This window comes from Platichthys flesus, chromosome 5 (genome assembly GCF_949316205.1).
Source record: "Platichthys flesus chromosome 5, fPlaFle2.1, whole genome shotgun sequence".
Classification (NCBI taxonomy): domain Eukaryota; kingdom Metazoa; phylum Chordata; class Actinopteri; order Pleuronectiformes; family Pleuronectidae; genus Platichthys; species Platichthys flesus.
In genome coordinates, this window is record NC_084949.1 from 12526929 (window position 1) to 12547118 (window position 20190).

Genomic DNA, 20190 nt, shown 5'->3' on the forward strand with positions numbered 1-20190 from the left:
ATCAGCACCGTTCACCCGGAAGTGACGTCTCGGCCGTCTTCACCAACATGGCGCCTGCCGCTGGACGAGAATAAGGAGGCTGGAGGGAGGAGAAGAGGAAGAAAAAGACCGAAGGTTCGGAGAGGTGAGAAGGAGTCGGTGTCACATTGAAACAAGTATCAACAAGTGAAGAAACGTTCCGGTGTGAAACGAAGCTAGGGACGTTTTATTGTTCCGGTATGTTTGCTTTCTACTGACAGAGCCTCTGAGCGAATGTGACACACAAAGCTGTTGTTCGTGTTTTTGTATAAACTCCATGTTTTATTTCTGCAGGTGTCTGTGAGCCCCGGTGGAGCTGAGCGAGCAGGACTGACACATGGTGGGTGAGCCTGCTGTTTACATGCTCACACATGAACTCCGGAGAGTATCCGCAGCTTTGGGTCCCCACTTCCTCCGGAGACACAGGCAGTTCCGGAGCCTTAAGGTGAGGGTTGGTGCAGCAGGTAGTCACGTGTTGTTTGTAGCACAACCACAAATTATCAATAAATAAATCATTGTATATTAAGATTAAAACCCAGAGCATCCTGGGATGTGTCAACTGGACGGATTTCTAATTTTGTCAAAGCCTTGATTCTTTGTGTCAGACATTGAATAAAAGGCGTTTGACAATGATTAATTAGCGTCTTGTTATAATTAAGTTTGGTGGGTTCGGTCAGCGACACAGCGGCTCTTTATGGTTAAGAATGGAAGGATGGAGGGGGGGGGGGGGGACTACTTAGGCAACTATTTCTAGCGCAGAGGATTTCCTGCTGTGGTTTTTAACATCCAGAGCTGGCCACGGAAAGTCTGCAGAAAGCCCGGAGCTTCTCATTTGGACATTTGCCTTCTCACCTAAGCTGCCATCAGACAAGAACTGAGCTCTTGACAATCTGCGAACATTCTCTGGAGGGACTGAATGTGACAACGCAAACGTCCAAATGAGAAGCTCCGGACTTTATTTGGAGCTGCCTCAGTCAATCCCCTTGTAGAAACTCCAGAGAAAGTCCGGATTAGATTCTGCCAACATCCTCTGGAGGTCATGTCTACAAACGGCTAGAGTCTCTCTGGAGAGGGATTTATCTGGTCCTCAATGCATGTCTGAAAGCAGCTTCACCTATTTAGTGTTACTGAACCACTTCCTGATGCTGCAGCCTATCACTGCATCTGGAGGATCTTTGCAGAAAATGGTTAAAATGTTCATAATCATGTTTTCATTAGTTTCCTGTTACAATGGATCAACATGTTGTTGGTATGTTATAATAAGTTATAATATAACCTCATATCTACATAGGGAGCATGTCCTGTTCCGCGGCGCCATTGAAGTGATCGCTTGAATGTGGTGGCGCCATAGCACGGATTGTAAAACTGAAGAAGAAGAGGACTCATTGGCTGCTGGAGCTGGCTGACGATGTATCAACACAATTATTGTTTAGCAAAAGATAAACCCAAAGATCCGGATGCCTCGCTGATCAAGAAGGAGAAACGCGAAGAGGCAAGACTGAATCGGCTCAAGCGACTCCAGAAATCCAGGATCACCCTGGGCGTGGCCTATCCCAAATGGAAATCGCTACTGAGGGATAAATGTTTTAAGAGCCACGCTGACGTTGCCTTTTTCCTTCTGGACAGGTAATTCAGCCCAGAGTTCATTCTGTTGTTTTCCATAGCTTTAGCTGGAACGTTGACGCTCATGTCAGCCAACAATTAACATGACACTTAGCATTTTACAGTCCAGTAGGAAACTTGTCTCGATTCTAATTGATAATTGTATTGATAATATTATTATTACTGTGTAGTGTTTATTTAAAGTGAGACATAGTATTCATTTGCTCCTTATCAGTGGTTTTGAAATGGAGGCCCACAAACCCACGGGGATCTGTGATAGGCTTCCGGATTCAGCCATTAATATGATCATTATTAAGATTAAGATGCATTTATTAGTCCCAAACACAGGCCCACTCATGCAGGTAGGGAAATTTAACCTCTGCTTTTGACCCATCTGGTGCAGGACACACAGAGCAGTGAGCGACCATGTACGGCGCACAGGGAGCAGATGTTGGGGGAGTAAGGTGCCTTGCTCAGGGGCACTAGACAGGGTAGGGAGAATCCTCTTGGATTTTTGGACAGATCAAGCCAGGTTCGTCTTTTGTTGTTTCTCCGTGGAGTCGAACCAGAGACGAACCAGAGTCCTTTTCTGCCCATAGTCCAAGTTTCTGCCACTAGACCACCGCCTTTCCTACATAAGATATAGACATTTCACTTGTGAGAGTGAGGACTCCACAAAATATGTTTTTTATCTTGCAGTTGGTCCTTGACTGCAAAAGAATTGAGAATTGGTGTAATCTGATAATTCACTGGTTAAATACCATTGTGTTAGTGTGTCTCCATTAATGGATACGTACCAATCAGCCAATGTCTTGTAATGTTCATGTTTGTATCATTGACTGGTCTAAGTGGTACTTTGTGACAAATTCCAAAGGTAGAAGAGTTCAGGCCCCTCCTGACGAAGCCTTTAGACACTTGGCGTTCAGTAGATTCTCCTGGTTATCTCTCCATGTCCAAGATCAAGAAATTCTCCCAGCTCCTCCGGACTGAACACGATGTGATTGACGATGTGATTGTGTCATCGAGCTCTAATCTTCTTGATGCTGCTCTTGTTTCTCCAGCTATGAGAGAGACGTTGCACCACTGACTCCCATGAGTGAGAGACCTGTTCAGGTCACAGCTCCAGCTCTGTGTGGCCTCGGGGCTTCGAGTTGGACGTACAGGCAAGTCATCACATTGGGCTCATGTGTTTGACTACAAAGCAGCTAATGGGTGTTTTGTGTGCAGTTTTATCTCCATGTGTGTGATTTATAGAAAATGCTCTGGTTCTTCTTTACAGAGGTGAACATCTGAATGTCAAAGCAGAAGCCACAGGAGCTCAGAGCCTTGAACAAAGGTAACAGTTCAACAGCCATAATGTCTTTATCTACGAGTGTCTGTCTGTCCATCTGCTGTCTCTTGTTTTGCTCAGGTTAAGTGAACTAAAGTCACAAGACATGCGTCATAAATTGTTCAGATGAAGACATGTTTTAGTTGCTGGTTTAGGTTTCGGAGTAAGTCTCCAGGAAATGAATGTAGTCAACTGTAATGTCCTTTCATGTCCTGGAGTTGTGTCAGTCCCCTCCGTTTCTTCTATACTATGAGAATAGAGACACAGTGGAGGACCTGATTGAGGTCAGTTGTCAGATATGTTAGTGAATGGTTGAGGGCCAATATTGAAGCAATATTATTTGAACGTGTGGAGAGTTGTGTAACTTTATCTTAATTTATTTGTGCATTATCAGATTTGTAACAGTCTTAAACATGTGTAAACGTTTATTGAGATTTCTACAGGAACATCTGCAAATGTGTGCATAGATTTGTGAATGGGTAGATTTAATTGTTTCTTTGTTTGCACCTTTTTATTCCTGCTTACAATTGTTTTCATAATGTGTTTGAATGTGATATCAGGGTTTTCCCTGTTTCCTTAAGTGTCAAAGGCTTTTGTGAATGTAGAAATCTGCTCAGTTAAAAAGAGTTGGCTTCAAAATCTAACATCGTCTCTCCCACAGAAAATTCAGCTTCTAAAGAGTCTGACATAACATTCTTAAAGTCTATAAGTGAAAAAGTGTGGGTGCACTTAAATGAAAAGAAGCAACCCATGTAAAAAAAATGCTTAGAGTTATGGTTATTATTCTCATATACCCTGACGTGCCAGTAATCAAAGTTTCTCTGTGTGTTCATGTAGTGATTGTGATAGTATCGATTTTAAACACCCACTCATGGATTCACCACTCAAAGCTGAGTGGGGGACTCTTGCTGCTCCTTCCATCCAGTCGTCTGAAAATGGAAAGGTAAACGTGACTGAAACATTTCAAGCTGTAATATTGTGAAAACGTCTTGTTGTAACAACAAACGTTTCAATGAGACCGTGGTTTACCAAGTGCCCAGGTTATCCGAGCATCTTGCCTCCTTCTTGCATTCTAAATAAGTCGTCCCATCATTTGAGCAGCTTGTCTTCTGCACCAATTCATCCTTGAATTTGTAAAGCAGCAGAGTTTAGCTGCTGCTTGAAGCTACAAGTCTGTTTACAAAACCAGCTTGTTTCCGTTTGAGTGTAAGTTGAAAAGATCTATTTTCCACCTGTGTTGATCTCCTTCATTCGCTTTCTAGATTTCCATTATATGTTTTGTTGCTGTACTGTATGATTTAATTGATACAGAGGTGTTGCCTGTTTCCACTATTCTGTGCTGATGGATTTCTGTTATTCATCCCATTTTTTTAAGGAGGAAGAGACAGAAGATGCAGCTTGTGAAAGACGGGACAGTCGAGATGAGCTGACAGAAAATGGCGGTGAGTCGAATCCAGTAAATATAATCTGAAGCTCACAATTTGTTCACTGGGAAAGTGACATTCGATCTAATGTCTGTTTTAAAATGGGTCCCCACAGATTTGGAAGAAGATGAGGATGAAGAATTCAGCACCTCTTTAAGTGTGGGAGACGGTCGTTACCTGGTGGACTTAGGGAGGTATGATGTCATGCTAGTAGTATAAAGAGCACAAAAGCATTTATCCAAACATAAAAAAAACTTTCATTTTCTGAATAGAGATTTTGATTATCAGCCATAATTCTGTATCCATCCAAGGTCAACCTATCACAAGCTATGAGAGTGTGAGCCATTTTATATGCTGCAAATCTTCTGTGCTCTGAATCAAATGCTTTATGGTCCTGATCCTTCTCCTGGCTGGTTGACCTGGTTCCAGGGACGCAACTCTTTCTTAGAGATAATGAAACCAGAGCCTTTCTAAAAGTTGGCGGTCACTGTCACACACTATAGAACCAGACTGAAACATGCGCGCTCACCTCTCCTGCGCCTGTGCTTCTTTTCTCTCACAGCCCGTCAGAGTTGATCGTGGATGAAGCGTGCATCCTGCAGCTGTTCAGGTCGTGTCGGGAATGCAGCAGACAATGTAAAGTTACTAAATATGCTAAAGGACTGAAGATCATCGTTCTCCAGGAGTGTCGTTTCTGTCAAAGCAGCTTTGAATGGACTAACCTGCCGGACGAGGAGGAGAAACATGATGATGATGATGATGATGACGAAGACGACGACAGCAAAGACCATAGCAATTGGCCGATCAATGGTAACGATACAGCCCACCAACAGGCAAACACAGCACCGTCGCCGAGGAGGTGTTGTGTCTGAAATCACAGCGGCCGCTCCAGGAATATGTTTCTGTTGTAACTCTGGATTCAGCTGGACTTCTGGGTATTACACTGCATTTCACTGGAACGTCTTCACGTTCTCTAGACCATTGATTATTTAATGATGCTGTCACACATTTAAAGAACCATCTGATGCAAACAGGAAGGAGATGAGGTCCTTTTCAGGATGGCTGTCTGTTAACGCCACACGCTGCCCCTCACTGGAGAATGTGAATCTGACAGTTAACGACAAAGACGGATCACTGCGTTCGCGTTTCTTTCTTTTTTGGGACGTGTTGATTTGTTTCTTCAGTCGTCATCAAGCTGCTTGAACGAGCAATGCCAATTTAATGTTAATAGTTTAAACTCAAGATCCCTTTACACCTGGAATTAACTTGAAATCTCGACTTGTTTGTTGCCAAGTTTGCCAAACTGTGCAGGATGAAGGAAGTCAGCTGACCACTTTTAGAACCGGTAGTAAATGCAAAGATCTGAGGATCTTTATCCAGATTATGTAATGAGATATGCGTGACACATTGGTATCAGGTGTAAATAGGATGTGTTTTAAGCTTTTATTTTATACTCTGTTTATATTCTCCATACATTTTCTTAGAGGAATTCCCTTCTATTGCTTGAGGCCCAGCTCCAGTCTATCAGGAACACTCAGTCAGTACATATGTGTAAGTCTATACAGTGATCTTTGTCCTTGTTAATCAAAGTTTTTTGATACAGGTGGATTTTAAAATGACGAAACCTCAATAAAATACTCAAATCATAAAGTGCACCTTCTGTAAAAAGCTTGAACTGTGACACAAGGCAGGATGAGGGAGCCCACATGTTTAATGAGGGACGACAGGACATGTGCTCATTACATCTATGCACAGTCATGAGAGGACAGTGTGTTAACATCACAACTGTTGGTGTCATGAATCTACCACGTTTGCCTGCGAGTTAAAAACAAATCACAACAGAGCTCATCAAACACTGATTATCATCGCCCCCTGGTGATCAGAAAGCACAACACCAGGTTCCATTAAAAATCACAAACATTAGGTAAAAAATAAATAATCTGTGATTGGTTAAAATATTAAAGGAAGACATCGCACATGAAATGGAAAACAAGACGTTAAAAATCGTATCGGTGTCATTCATACTAACTTTGCATCGGTGTTCCCCATTTGGCAAGAGGAAGAACATGTGTTTACTAATTTTCTGCTACAGTAACAGTTCAGTGAGGGAACCACTTTAAAACATTCTTAGTTACCAAGTATTAAAACCAGGGAAGAGGAAGGACTTTGTCCAAAGTGTCTTCAAGTTCAGGTATAGCAGCTGAGGTGAGAGGAAGGGTTCGCGACTAGCTACATTTAGTGTGAGTGTTTGGTGTGTGTATCGATAATCAGGATAATCCCTCCTCCTGTGCAAGTCTACAAAGGAAGAAGCCTGAGGAGAGGGCTCTGTTCAGTCAATATGTCGTACCCTTAGATTGTGACGCTTGCAACGTGTTCATACGATATGAATCCAGCTTCAATGGATGGTATGTCACAGCGGTTCTGCTTCACCGATCAGTGCAGGTAACTCTTGCTGTACTGGAACGAAGCCATGTGGACGCGATTACGCAGCCGCTGGACGTCCAGGTCCTGGAAGAAGTCGTCCTCGTCGTTCTGGATGATTATTTTCTGCAGTTCGCCGATCTCCCGCTCCATCCTGGAACGCAGCTCCCGCTTCATCTTCAGCAGGGCCTGCAATCACGTGGGATGAATGGATTCAGTGTTTCTGTTAATTGGTGCCCTTTCAACCTGGTGTTAACATCTGTCCTGAGTGAACCAATCATACGTTGATTTGTTTGTGGCGACAATATCAACACTGACCACCAAACATTGATTGATACTTTTCTTAAATTGATAAAATCTTTTCTTAACTTGTCTCACGTGTCCATACAAGTTCAAATATCGAAACGTGTGGTTATTTGGCTCAGAATATTTCAGACCTGAAATGCATCACTCACAGAAGAAGGTGATATTTTCTCCACTTTACCTTTTCCTGAGCTTTTTTCCGAACCTGGATCTCCTGTCGCTCTTCAGCAAGTTTTTCAGCAAGTAGTGAAAACTGAAAGAGAGAAAACACATTTGATCTCACCTGTGATTTAAGAGTAGAGAAGCTGCCTATGATGGAACCATAGAAGTTTTAACTGACAACCTCCAATTTAGGTCAATTTTCTTTTTGGAGTGTCTTCAGTCTTTTGAGTGGATACAGTTGGACACGAGGCCACACATGTTGTTGAGCTCATGGTGTGTGAAGTTCTTGTACAGTTATCTTTGTGAGGACCAGTTTGAGTCTAGAACCTACGGAGGGAGGACATTTTGGGAAAGTGTGGACCTTTTGTCTGGTGCTCACTTTGTGACCCCCTCTTTAATGGACTGTTTAGGGGGTTCAGACTTGGTTTTAGGGTTAGGGATGGGAGTTTAGTTTGGAGGGTAAGGGGCTAGGGAATGCATAATGCTAATGAGTTTCCTCACTAAGCTGTACAAACGTGTGTGTTTCAGTGTGTGTGTCCCCTACCTGGTCCTTGTAGTAGTTCTCCATAGACTTGATGTGGTCCTGGTGTCGTCTCTGATGTTCTAGTCGCTGCTCCCTGGCGTAGGATCTCTGTTCCCTCAACCGGACTTTCTGTATCTCTAAACCGTCGTCAAACAGCTTCCGAAACATCTAAACACACAAACACACACACAACCACACGTTGGTCATCATGTCATCCAAAAGACACACGGCCTGTGACTCCATTTTTAACATAAGCTTTAGTGTCATCCAAAAGTACCAGGTACTTCTTTCATGGAAATAAAAGGTTCCTGCAGACCAGTGCTACTCTAGAGGAGATTTAAATCATGCTGTTCTTGATCGGAACAGAGACGAGCAACAAAGCGTATTTGTAATGAATTACATTTTACACATGGGAAAAGGCTGCAATTAATGTTAATGGAAATGAATGAAAATATTATTTTATAATTGGACGTAACAGACAGTTGTGGCCCTAATCACAGAAGAGTGTAACAGAGATATGAATCTGGTTGGCTCCCCACCCTCTCGTCCTTGGTGCGTGCCCTCATCAGGCGAGCGCGGTGCTGCACGTGGAAGTCACTGTGGTACTTCTTGGCGCGGGCGACCTGCTGTCTCTGTTCTCTCAGTCGGTTTTGAGTCGACTTCTGCTGCTGGATACGTTCTTTGAAATCCGTCTGCAAGACAAACATTTCCATCTGTCACTGACGGAGCGGCTTGGTGGGACAAATACTGAACAAGACAAAGGGTTTTACTCTTGTAAGAAGATATAATATTAAAATAATAATAAAATGATTGTAGCTGTCGTTGATAACATCACTGAGTATGAAGGTGTTTGTGCGTTGATGCGTTGGCGCTCACCAGTCGCCTGTTGTGGTCCTGTTCTTTGCGGACGATCTGCACCAGCAGGTCGTGTTTCCTCTGTGCTTCCTCCACCTGGAAGAGAGGCGGCCATTCACATACATATTCAATTTTCAACTCATATTTTACAGGGGAGAGATCGGCTGCTGTCAGTGTTGTGGCGACTGCTGACGTCTGCCTTCCCACCTGGCTGGAGCGCTTGCTGCGACGCTGGTGGCTATGGGAGGACGACATGGCGTGGAGTCTGTCCACCTGCTGCTTCTGCTGCTCCCACATCCGGCCCAGAGCGTGAGGAGAAACGTGAAGGTGGGGCAACTCCTCCACGAGCACGGGGAGGAGTTCATTCTCCTTCACTTTCACTGGAGAGAGACAACACAGAATATTAACGTTATAATTACTACACATTACATTGTTGTTCTTGTCTTGCTTGTTACAGGAGGAACAGTTCTGTGAGGAGTTCCAGCTCCAGTGTGCTGAGAAGAACTAGAGTGTCTCCATCAACATTATGCAGTCAGGGATTTTTTTGATGATGACAAACAATTATTTAAAACTGCTGTAGACTTTTACCTTGAGCCCAAAGTTCTAAAAATAAATTTGCTGATACACAACACAAAGAGGAGCAGTGAGCAGGGCTGCTCAGAAGATGTGTTCAATTGTGCTGTTGAAATTTGCATACAGCAAAAGTATAGAAGACTAGTGGTTTTAGCCATAATTCTGCAGGGCTATATATCGACCTAGTCCATGAATGAATGAATACAAGACAATATTAATATATAGGAGAACAGACCTGTGCTCAAGGGTCTCATGGTAAATATATAAGTCGTGACTTACATGATGCAGTTTTCCTGGGGGCTTCCTGCCTTCTCCGTCCTGTTTGTGTGTTTCGTGGTGACTTGTGCTGGGTCTTCGTTCTCACAGGAGACAGTCTGGGAGCTTGGTCAACGTCTCGGAGTAGAGCCTCTCGGTACTCGCGCTCCTACAAACAGCCAACCACTCATTTAGATATTATCCATTTTGCAGGGCTTTTTCCAAGATGAATCCATTGTTGGTTAAACTAATATATATTTCGATTGTTTCATTTTAATGTCTGAGCAGCAGTTTAAATTTGGGTGTAAGTGAGGCTAACAGAACGACAAGTATTATAACAAAGCTTTGCTTCAGTGACCTAAACAGGAGGAGGGGATGAGAATTCCATATCGCACTCATATGATAAGATGTTACACATGACTTACGGCTTCCTGAGCTTTGAGGCGCGCCTTGTCCAGATCTGCCCGTTCTTTGTCTTCATATCTTTTTAACTCTTCCTCATAGGCCTTATTCTCCAGATACTGAAAGAAAGAGACTCGTTTCATTTTCCAAGCATATGAGGATAGAGCACGACATTATTTTATATGATCTTATTTGGTAGCAATAGATGATGATGTAGGATGGATTGTCCTAAGACTACTGCTAAACTCTCATCAGTCTGCAGTGTAGAATTCTTAATCTATTCAACAGTCTGCAAATTATAGCCACTTGTCAAAGTAGAATCCATTCCTGAATACTATAAAGGTAATATGCCTTTAACTCTGTTTATTTAAAATGCCATAAAACAAGCTAGAAACATAATTAGTTGAGGTATGATAGGAACTTTGACATTTAAATCTGTAGATTATATAAAAGATCCATTTAAAAGGAAGCCATTAAAGAAACACAAGGTTGGTGCTGTTTTTTACCTTGTTATGTTTTCTGTGCTCTTTTTGTCTTGAAGTATCCGGAGCTGAGAGGTTTGTCTGTCTGCCGTCATCCAGGCTCAGGGAATCTACCATCGCATCTTCTAACTGTCCCTTCAGGGAGCGACGGGCCTGAGGTGGGGAGGGCGACAAGGAGCGTGTGCATTGCCTGGATCCAACATCGGTCTTACCTGGAACTAATACGTTTTACAATTAAATTAATTAATTTGGTAAAATACCCTACCAAATCAACTTACAAATACATTCAAGCTCATTTCCATGAACTTGTGAGATTAATAGACACATAATGATATGAAAACTTGTGTCAGGTTCTTGTAGATTACGGGCAACACACTAAGCTTGAAGGTTACAGTTTTACTCTTTAAAAACAATTTAGAACATTTAATCCATTATGCATTTATACCCATGAGTTGTCCAGGAGTCTTCCGACACTCCATGATGCTGTCGCTGTGATGGGACTGCTTGTCCTCCTCTATGACCTCACTGGACTCTCCACTTTCTTCCAGAACACGTTTAAGCATCTGCAAGAATTAAACCACAACATTAAGTTGCAAGCATTGAATTAACACGGTGGATTTTCTGGGGGTTTTTTAGTCCATGACCTGATGCAATCAGTTTCAAAAACACACCTCATCGAGTTCTTCCAGTCTATGAGACAGTTTTTCAGATATGTGATGCAGTTCCTCTTCTGCTTTCCTGTTCCTCTGTCTGCGATAAGAAAGAGGTTCCTCGCAACCCTCCTCTGACTGGTTACTGCTCGGGGAACTGATAGAGGCAGCACAAAGCGGAGATGGTTGGATAATCAGAAAGCGACCAATGCAGCACTGCCCTCAAATCCGTCAAATAATAATTTCTCTGATATTCAATTCCTTATTCCGAACAACATCTTTTACCTGAGGTCTGTCCCTTCTCTGCGATCTATTCTTCTGCCTTGTAATCTTCGTGTATAGCTCATATCCTCATCTTCAGTGTCTGGTGGTGAAGGGGTGGTGGGTTCCGTCTCATTCTGCAGGGTGAGGAAGAGCACATCTGGCTGGGTGCGGAATAAAACCCTCCTGGGGCCTCCGTTAGTTGGCTGAGATTTGAAAACATTCAACCTTTTAATTAATTTGCCAGACATGAAGTAACAGAAAATATAACATTGAAAGAGGGAAAGGAAGGGCATGTATTAAAACCTATCCACACACACACTGAACATCCAGCATTGTCCACATGGAGTTAAATGTGGCAGTGAAAGCTTCTTGCGCTCTTACCTCCAGTGTCTCCCCCTTCACTTCTGTCCCAGTTCTTTGTTGACTCGACAAAGACTTCTCACTCACAGCTGGAAATGGAGCAAAACATGACATCAACAAATAAGGGTTGGTCTGTGATCTCTCAGAACTCGTTCTTATGTCGTGCTTCCAGACCATGCTTGCAATCGAGTGCTTGTACTTGTTCAGGACAGACACAAGGGTGAACGAGAGGGGGAGATGAAATATGGTTTAAATACATGCATGTGAGCAGGTTTACAAGTCGTATCTCCTGGGAAAGACTCACAGCGCTATACATGATTGTTTGCCGCACATGACAGTGCGGCAAAAAGTTGAATAACAAATGAAAAACAAAAGCTAATGAGACAAGAACAATGCTTTGGCTCCTTTACCACCTCCCCACCGACAGCAGGTTCCTACATGAAGTGCATGTAAATGTTGGATCGTCTGTTTTAGAACATTACAGTAAAGCGCGGACTCACACCCACCCCCAATTCAACATTAGAAAGGTGCGAGGGGGAGTGTTTTCCCCCCTGACGCTGTAGGTATGCATTTGACTCACCTGGAGACTGGCAAAGAGGAGGAGACTGTAGTCCATTGTTAACAACGATCTCAGCTCTTGGTTTCTGGATCTGGATGAAAAGGATAGTGAGCGGGTGAGAGAAATAGAGGGAGGATGGTTATCGTGAAGCTGAGCAAAGGCTACGAACAATTAAGTAAAACTGAACATTATCCGCAGCTCACAAAAGACGATTTTCTAAAATCGAGCTATCCATTAGTTGATCGACAGGGATCAGAAAACCCTTTTGGTGATGGGTTCATGAACATGTAGGTGGCTTCAAAGAAAGAAGAGGAAGAGTCTGGTGTCAGTTTGAGTTTGGTCTCTATTGTTGTTTATTATACTCTCAGCTACAGAAGCAGGCAGTGGTTAAGTCGTCTGTGTGCAAGCAGCCACACAACACCTCGCTCCGGTGCAGGTCAGGGCCTGACAGAATGTAAGTATGCAGAGGTGTCACATGTTTTTTCTTGGCTTCAGTCATTTCCTTTAAAAATGATTCTCACAGTCAAGCGTTTTTGTGCTAGAAAAGAACAGTTTTCGGTCAAACGACAAATTCCATTTTATTCATATACTTTGGTTTTTGATTCCACCAGCAGATTTAACGATCACTCAACTTTGTCAACACTAAACTTATCATCTTATTCTTGGTCATGGTTGTAGGCTAGTACAGATGTAGTAATAAGTTTTCATCAGTATTTATAAGTATAAAGTATAGCTCTCTATATATATATATAGCCCATATACAGCATATGTGTTTGTTTCTAATGGGTCAGCACATATTCAAAAGAACTGAATCTCTACCATTTAAGTACTTCCTTGTCTTGGCCATTTTGAATGAGTCAGCATGTGTCACGTGTGTTTGTGTAAGACACACACAGCCTTGCATTGTTGGCCCTGCAGTAACATTCTGTATCGCACTGCTACTAAAACACTGGTAGGTTTGCATGTCCTTTCAAACTGCATGAAAATAACAAACAAATTAAATGAACAACTATTAAATATCATCACTGTGTTTTATGAGCCTACCTCTGTAGTGACGGGGGCAGCTTCTTCCTCTGTTAGTCCGAGGCCTGGCCCGGCTGCTTTGGGGGGCTGGATGTGTGTGTGTGGGTCTGTGTCCGGTCTGTGGGGGGTGTTGCTCTGGTTGGGTGGCTGCAGAGCAATGGCTAAGTGCCGTGGTTCAGTCAGTGAAGCATCCTGGTCATCCAGAGGCCCAGAGGTGGTGATTTGATCTGAGGTTTGGGGAGGGACAGCCATTACTTGCAGAAGCATAAATCAATCAGAAGATTTATTGAAATAAATATAAGATTTCGTAAATACTAATAGAAATGTAAAAAGATACTGCCATTGGCAGAGGAATGCATGATTAGTGTTTTACGGGTCTAACCTTGTTTTCCTGTAAATGTGCGGGCAGAGACGCCCAGACCAATGAGCTCACTGGCTGATCCCATCTCCTCACCATTCCAGGAGTGGAGGGAATGTTTGCTGGACTGGGCAGCAGACCTGGATGACACAGGAAAAATATGATGTACCACAGGTAGACATGTGTTTCTCAGGGAATAATTCATGGCTCTTGATTAATAAAATCAGGTGTATTTACAGAAATTATATCTATGAGTGTGTGCTCTTTGGTGCAGCTTCATTGAACATCGGAGACTGTGTGCCATTCAAGTGAGATTATTGAATTTTCAAAGATTGTGATTTTTTGTTTTCTTTCCTGTTGTATCAATAAGAGCACGAAGCAAACACTGGTTAATGGCTGCAATGAACCTTTCAGGGATGACGTTTTACTGAACTGAATAGCATCAGACACAATAAAAAAATTTGCCTTGCTTGTTGCTGGACTTTTCCAGATCAAAGCCTTGTGTAAGACCAGATCCCAACAGTGTTGCCGTTAGGCGGTTTTTCCTGCACATAGACAGCATATTGTTGAAATCCTAACAGCAGGAGCATTGACTCGCTAGGAGCTGCATAGTCCTGCTCAGACACAGACTGTTAATCACACTACCACTGTAACACAAATGTTATTTACATATTCGATCTAAAATATAGAAATATACAAAGAAAGTTTTATATTTCATTCTCTTTTAAGAGTAAGAATAATGGCAACGGCGATAAAGAAAAATGTAACCACAATGAGCTGTGAGGATGTCCCCTCTATGACAGCTACTTACGAGCATCTTAATATTTACACTGCTGCTTAGAAGTTACAGAGCTTAGCTGGCTGTGTCAACAGGAGGTACAGCCCGGATCTACAGAGCATTGAAGCCGAGTGACACGGTCAGAGTCATGTGGGGGAAACATGACTGTCAGGAGGGTTTTGTGTCTGGTGAAGCTCAACTCAAAAAGAACAGCTCGTATTCTTTTACTTTGTTTAAGATATCATTTCAGTCTGCGTGTGACGGAGCACATTTTCAGAATTTTCACAAGCAAGATATTTATAGTCATTGTTGGACACAGCAATGAAGCTGTCTGAGCAAAAAACTGGGAAAGTTCTTCAGTGCCTATACTTTCTGAAGATGAGATATCTGAGATTCTCTAGTAAAGAGGAAATGTGGATTTCACATTTAAAGCTGCAGCAGCACTGGTGCATTCGGGATATATAGTAGAACTGTATACTTAGCATGCGTTGTTAAGTTACAACAAGCCAGCAAAATATGAGTGTTGCTGGTGGATAAATTAAGAGTGAAACTCAAGTTTTGATAATAATTATACCCAATTTATCTTGTGAAAACAGGACTTTCATAAGTGTTACGTGTGTTTTACAGTATTTGGGAAGGACAAGCTCTTACTCTCCAGTGGAAGACAATGATGCTTCGTCTCTTTTAGTCGCCTTGAGATCTGTGCCATTGCAGTTTGAGTCCTTTTCACTGGGGACATCCTCATTAAGACCGTTACCCAGTTTCTCTGAAAAAAAAGGAAAGACAATAAACGAAAATCCAAATGAATAACAAAAAGAAAACAATGAGTGACAAAGTTACAGCCATACACAGGCCTGATTCATGTTAAAGTCTTTCAATTAACCACTAAATGCATATGTGAACTCTTTAATAGTTTGACTGAAACATGAAATCACATTGTAAAAATGTCACAACTTTTTAACATTTCACATTCATTACAAGAAACAGGCCACTGCTTCTTTGAACTCTAATTTCAGTTTACCACATCCAGCCTTTTACAAACAAATCATTTGTAAATGCCGACAGTCATCAACTACTAATTGCTGCTTGGCAGTGACCTGAGGGACAGACTGTCACACAAAGACACACTCAGTTCCTCTTAATGAAGAGGGCTGACTGTTCCCCAGAAAGTCCTGCACCAGCTGGCCTTTTACTGGGATTAAGACACATTATGTCCAGTTCATGCTGGAGGACAGACAGGCCATCTCACCTCAACGGGTTATTCTGTCTCACCCAAGAAGAGGCAGAAGGGACAGTTTCATGCAAACTGAGGATAAAGGCTGGAATGAACCTCAGGCCACTTTTAATGATGATAACTTTGTATCAACAGTGTGCTGAAAGTTTAGTTTAGATCATGAAACTGTTTTATCACTTATGGTGTTTGAACATCTTTTTTCTGTAAAATAACGAACTGTTTTGTTGTAAATTTGTATCATTGGTTAATTAGGATTAACGGGGAATCAGCTTATTGAGTTTCTGATGGAAAAAAAAGGGTTCTGAAAATAATTTTCTAAAAACTCAAAAGGATTATGGAGTTATTGAATATGTGACAAAATATAAAAGTGGTCTACTTTATTTAATGTGTAATAATTGGAAAGATAGGATCTTGAAAAATACTCAAGTCAAAATATGCATATTATCTATTGAGTTGACAAGAGGAAAATGAAAATTTTTCTGCCTACCACCATTCTGTGACTCCACGCTTATCTCCTCGTTGAGATACTCCAGGAGGCCATCAAAGATTTCCAGGAGGTTCTCGATCGACTCTTTGTCTCCTCTGACAACATTTTCTCCTGTGACCAAACAGCCATTGTCAGCATTATACTCAGTGCTCGTCAGTTTTATTGTTAAGCTTCGAGGACAGCGAAATCTGCCACTCATCTCCAAATAAAGTTTCACGTTGATAGTGAAAGTCGTGCAGGTATTTAGTAGCAGATTATAGTGAAGCTTACACATATTTATACTTTTATATACAGACATTTAGACTCAAAGGTGTACCTGCGATGTGCGAGAGGCTTATCTGAAGGTAATCCAGAGACAGTGAATCAATCATAGACTGAACGTTATGGACGTCATCCTCCTGAGTGCATGGTGCTGCAATATAATCTAACAAACATGTAAATAATATTAAGCATGTACGCATGAGACCACAGGAGCATTTTCAACGGTGCTGAGAAACAGGCATTCACATAAACATCCCTAGGCTCTTTCCTGTCTCATGATAGTGTGTTCAATGGTCTTAGGAGGAATTCCTTACATACTAAGCACATAGTTTACAGCTTGTTAATCTTCAATGTTTGTACTGTAGCCTTTTAAATGCCTTTTCTAACAGGTCTAAGCTCACAAGTTTAAGAACAAACTGTAGATAATAGGGTTATAACTCTGTTATTGTAATGTTTAGTAACTCTGAAGATTATTTATCGCCCAGTCCTAAGTTGTCTATTATTTTCCTATTGGTCGACTGATTGATCAATCTATTGTTATGTAGTCTGGAATTTGTTTAACTTGCTCTTACCTGGAACTTTCTCCCCCAAGATGTTCTCATACAGAGCGAGAAAAACATTTGCATCACACTCAGTCAGTTTCCTCAACCTCAGGTTTAAGTGACATTTGCTGAACAGATCATTTGCCACATCAACCCAATCTGTGAACAAGAAAGAAATAAGATGAATGTCCATCACTTTTTAAATAGATGATCTCAGTTTCAAGTGATCAAATACATGAATGAAATAAAAAAACTAGATCTTCTGATACCTGTTTGTTCAGTCACTGGTTATCTCTTCACAAACCAGTTTCAGCACCTCCTCTAGAGGTGGAAACTCTAATTCAGTACTGTTTGCCCATCCGCGGCAAACTTCAGTTTGAGAGCGGGGAGTAGTATCACACAACAAACCGCTACACCAGCGAACAATGAAACACATCCTGTCTGCGATGGATAAAACCAGTGGCTGTGAACTACACACACTTAAAGCCCCCGATCACCCTGAACCCATCCCTGCCTTCGTTTACTGTAACTTTACCGGTTGGGCGAACTCAAAAGTAGCTAGCTAGCGATGCTAATGCGGTGTGTTTACTAACGGACACATGATCAGAAAAGCGGTAAATGTTGAGCTGTAGTCGCGAAACCAACATGAGATGTAAGGTAAGAGCTCGTGTACATGCTGCCCGGCTCAGTGACATCAGGAAACTTAGCGTATCCCGGGCAACTAGCGTTAGCCGGGGGTGAAGTTAGCGATACGTGTCGTTAGCTCTCTCCGGACAAGGAGCACTCAGCCCGGGCAGCCTCACCTCTCTCTCCCTCCTGGGTTCCCATGAAACAGCTGTCGACTGGAATAACACAGCTCACAAACAACCGAGTGGCTCAAGGACGAGTCGGTACTAACTCCGAGCCGTGAGGAGGAGTTCGGCTGGAATGTTGTTGTGGTTTTCGCTAAGAGCGAGAAGGGACCTTCGGGTCAGTTCAAACTCAAGTCTTGTTTGATTGGGCGTTACGCTTGTTCTTTGTTTCCGGAAGTGTTCTGCAATGTGGGCGCACCGCCATCTGCTGGTGACCGTGCTGAAGCGCAGGCAATGATACAAGCTAAATGTAGCAGGTGCTGTTGCTTTCAACTCAGATAAAACACAAGACTACAGACACACTTTAACTGCTCTTAAGTAAATATATACGCTGTGAACTGTTACATGTTATCCGATTATATACGTTTTTTTTGTCGTTATGTATTATGTGTATGGGTTGTGTGACTACTGTTTGAAAACCAAATGGACACTCATCATTTAATTTTTTTTTCAAGCAACATACAATCCTCGTCCAGCAGGCCGTGGAGGAAGAGCAGCTCGGTCCCTGAAGAACCCACGAGCTCTACTGCCCCAAACAGTGACAGAAGCCACACAGCATGGAATAAGTGGTAAATGCACTGTGATAACCCAAATTCCCTTTGTGACGTTGTGTACTGTCAAATGTTTTTGTGTGCTGTAGTAGGAATTTGTAGATGTGAAGTGCAAAACAAATAGACACCGCGGATGATCAGCTCCACTACACGTCACTTCATGTCTCAACCTTGTTACGGCCCCTAGGCTTTTCACTCATTTGGAGAGACTGACACGGACAGGGCGAGATCACTGAGCTCAGACGTCTGATGAGGGATTTTCAGAATAAAACCACTGCGTAACATGTTTGATGCAAAATTCGGATTATTATTTTTCAATCCTCAGTAAGAAAAAGAGCAGAATAAAAATGAACAGGTAACTTAAAGTCAAAATAAGTAAAGATACAATATAGACACAAGGAAAGACTAAAAAAATAATACAATTACAAAGAAGCTAAATGTGTTTCTAAATGGTTGGGCCTTGGTTTGGGTGATATCGCCCAAACTTTCATCAAGATAAATGTCACATTGTTGTTTCTTCAAGTTAAAAGATGGATTTTTATTCCTAAGCGTAGGTTGTGGTTTTTAACTCATCCTTGTGAAGAGAATGACAAACATTTAAATAACAGCAAAACATTATACAAATCTGCAGTAGTAAAAAAAAAAAAAAAAGGATTAAAAACAAAAAATAAACGAGCGGGCCAAAATTAGTTGTAATTCAATGTCTATTACTGACAGCACTGTGGGTGAGGAGAAGCGAGATAGTGGGAGAACGAGAGGAGACGAGTCATAAAGGAGAAAGGACAAAAAACAGACTACACCCTGCTGCCAGTGAGGACGTCCAGTCTGTCGTGCCTCTGACCTTTTCCCCACGTCTCTGCACAATGTCAGGACTCCTGCTGAACAACAGCCCTCTCTGAAGAGAGATTTCTTCTTTGGTTTGATTTTCTGAAAACTCAATCAGCTGATTCTCCATGATCTGATTATTTTTCACCAGGGCTTCCCTTGATGTCTTTACCGCCTCTTCCTCTTCGTCCACAGCCTGTGTGGCGGCCCTGAGGGACTCTTGGAGCTTAAGCTTTTCCTGATGCCACAGGCTCCTCTCTGCCTCGAGCTCTTTCTGGGACCTGGTCCGTGCTGCTGTGAGGCTGGAGGTCACCTACGGTGTTCGGGACTCGTCTTGCTCCTACTGGCTTTGTGGATGCTCTGTGTCTTTTTTAAGCCCGGGCCAGTGTATATCTGACTTTACTAGATCTCCTCTTCCTCTTTGGTAAGGCGGAAACCTGTGTAATGAGCTGTAGTGGAAAATATTGTAAAACTGGTAAATTCATGGAAAATTATGAATGTGGCACTTCATTATTGCATTTAATATGACATCAGGATATAGATCTTCAGCACAAACAACTAAGACTGACTTCATTTTATGTTTTCAAAAGAGACTTTAGAAGACACAAGAGAATTACCCTCTGGACACTTGGTCTCTGTTACAACACAGACAAAATTTGGGGAAATCAGGCAATCAAAGAAAAAAATAAATAACTTGCTTAAGAGCTACATGTACATTTATTAACCATCGTTTTTGTGTAATCCTTCAAACAGACATAAACACAAACGCTCAAAAATATGACCACCTCGGTGGAGGTGAACAAAAATATAGGATTCATCGTCTGTTTTTGGATTTTCTTGAAAACCTTTGGTCCAGTCAACTTTGTGAGTGTATAACTGAGCACTAAAGAAGGTGCACTATATAATTAAGTTTTTTTTAAAGATCCACAGAAACATATGCTTTTAGTTAAGATCGACTGGAGATTATAGTTTTTTCTTAAAACATTTGTGTAATTTTTTATTGAATATTTTTACAGGTTGAATCTGTAACGGATGTTAACTTGAAGAGGGACTTTTTAATCAGACTTTGCAGTATTCACGGTACCATAAGAAGATGG

At 42.0% G+C, this 20190-nt stretch overlaps 2 protein-coding genes across 5 annotated transcripts; one reads left to right on the forward strand and one right to left on the reverse strand.

Annotated features, from left to right (window-relative positions):
• On the forward strand, positions 1 to 6024 carry LOC133953808 (uncharacterized). 3 transcript variants are annotated; one of them, XM_062387912.1, is made up of 9 exons: positions 1 to 124; positions 313 to 463; positions 1310 to 1644; positions 2682 to 2783; positions 2900 to 2956; positions 3788 to 3893; positions 4326 to 4392; positions 4490 to 4568; positions 4937 to 6024. In XM_062387912.1, exons 3-9 carry the CDS (start codon positions 1427 to 1429, stop codon positions 5244 to 5246), a joined length of 939 nt encoding a protein of 312 aa, XP_062243896.1. In that variant the 5' UTR covers positions 1 to 124; positions 313 to 463; positions 1310 to 1426; the 3' UTR covers positions 5247 to 6024. The 3 variants fall into 3 exon arrangements, with proteins under 3 accessions (XP_062243896.1, XP_062243895.1, XP_062243898.1); XM_062387911.1 differs by having other exon boundaries at positions 39 to 216; XM_062387914.1 differs by lacking the exons at positions 1 to 124; positions 313 to 463; positions 1310 to 1644 and adding an exon at positions 1736 to 2111.
• A 43-nt stretch (positions 6025 to 6067) lies between these two features.
• Positions 6068 to 17862, reverse strand: LOC133953807 (centrosomal protein of 95 kDa-like). Of its 2 annotated transcripts, none has more exons than XM_062387910.1 (21): positions 17670 to 17862; positions 16897 to 17025; positions 16380 to 16487; positions 16064 to 16174; positions 14994 to 15108; positions 13589 to 13704; positions 13228 to 13433; positions 12205 to 12274; positions 11646 to 11713; positions 11286 to 11398; positions 11022 to 11157; positions 10796 to 10913; positions 10375 to 10568; positions 9892 to 9987; positions 9491 to 9635; positions 8846 to 9018; positions 8660 to 8734; positions 8323 to 8475; positions 7805 to 7951; positions 7280 to 7351; positions 6068 to 6984 (listed from the first exon to the last, which is right to left on the reverse strand). In XM_062387910.1, the coding sequence occupies exons 1-21, from the start codon at positions 17692 to 17694 to the stop codon at positions 6808 to 6810; spliced, it is 2547 nt and encodes an 848-aa protein (XP_062243894.1). In that variant the 5' UTR covers positions 17695 to 17862; the 3' UTR covers positions 6068 to 6807. The 2 variants fall into 2 exon arrangements, with proteins under 2 accessions (XP_062243894.1, XP_062243893.1); XM_062387909.1 differs by having other exon boundaries at positions 11286 to 11467.
• Between the last annotated feature and the right edge of the window lie 2328 nt (positions 17863 to 20190).

Coding starts and splice junctions, on each gene's coding strand:
- LOC133953808 (XM_062387912.1), top strand. CDS start 1,427: ATGTATCAACACAATTATTGTTTAGCAAAAGATAAACCCAAAGATCCG. Junction 2,784..2,899: donor GCTTCGAGTTGGACGTACAG/GCAAGTCATCAC, acceptor TCTTCTTTACAG/AGGTGAACATCTGAATGTCA. Junction 4,393..4,489: donor TGAGCTGACAGAAAATGGCG/GTGAGTCGAATC, acceptor GGGTCCCCACAG/ATTTGGAAGAAGATGAGGAT.
- LOC133953807 (XM_062387909.1), bottom strand. CDS start 17,694: ATGGGAACCCAGGAGGGAGAGAGAG. Junction 13,705..14,993: donor TCATTGTCTTCCACTGGAGA/GTAAGAGCTTGT, acceptor TGTGTCATCCAG/GTCTGCTGCCCAGTCCAGCA. Junction 13,434..13,588: donor CACATTTACAGGAAAACAAG/GTTAGACCCGTA, acceptor CCCAAACCTCAG/ATCAAATCACCACCTCTGGG.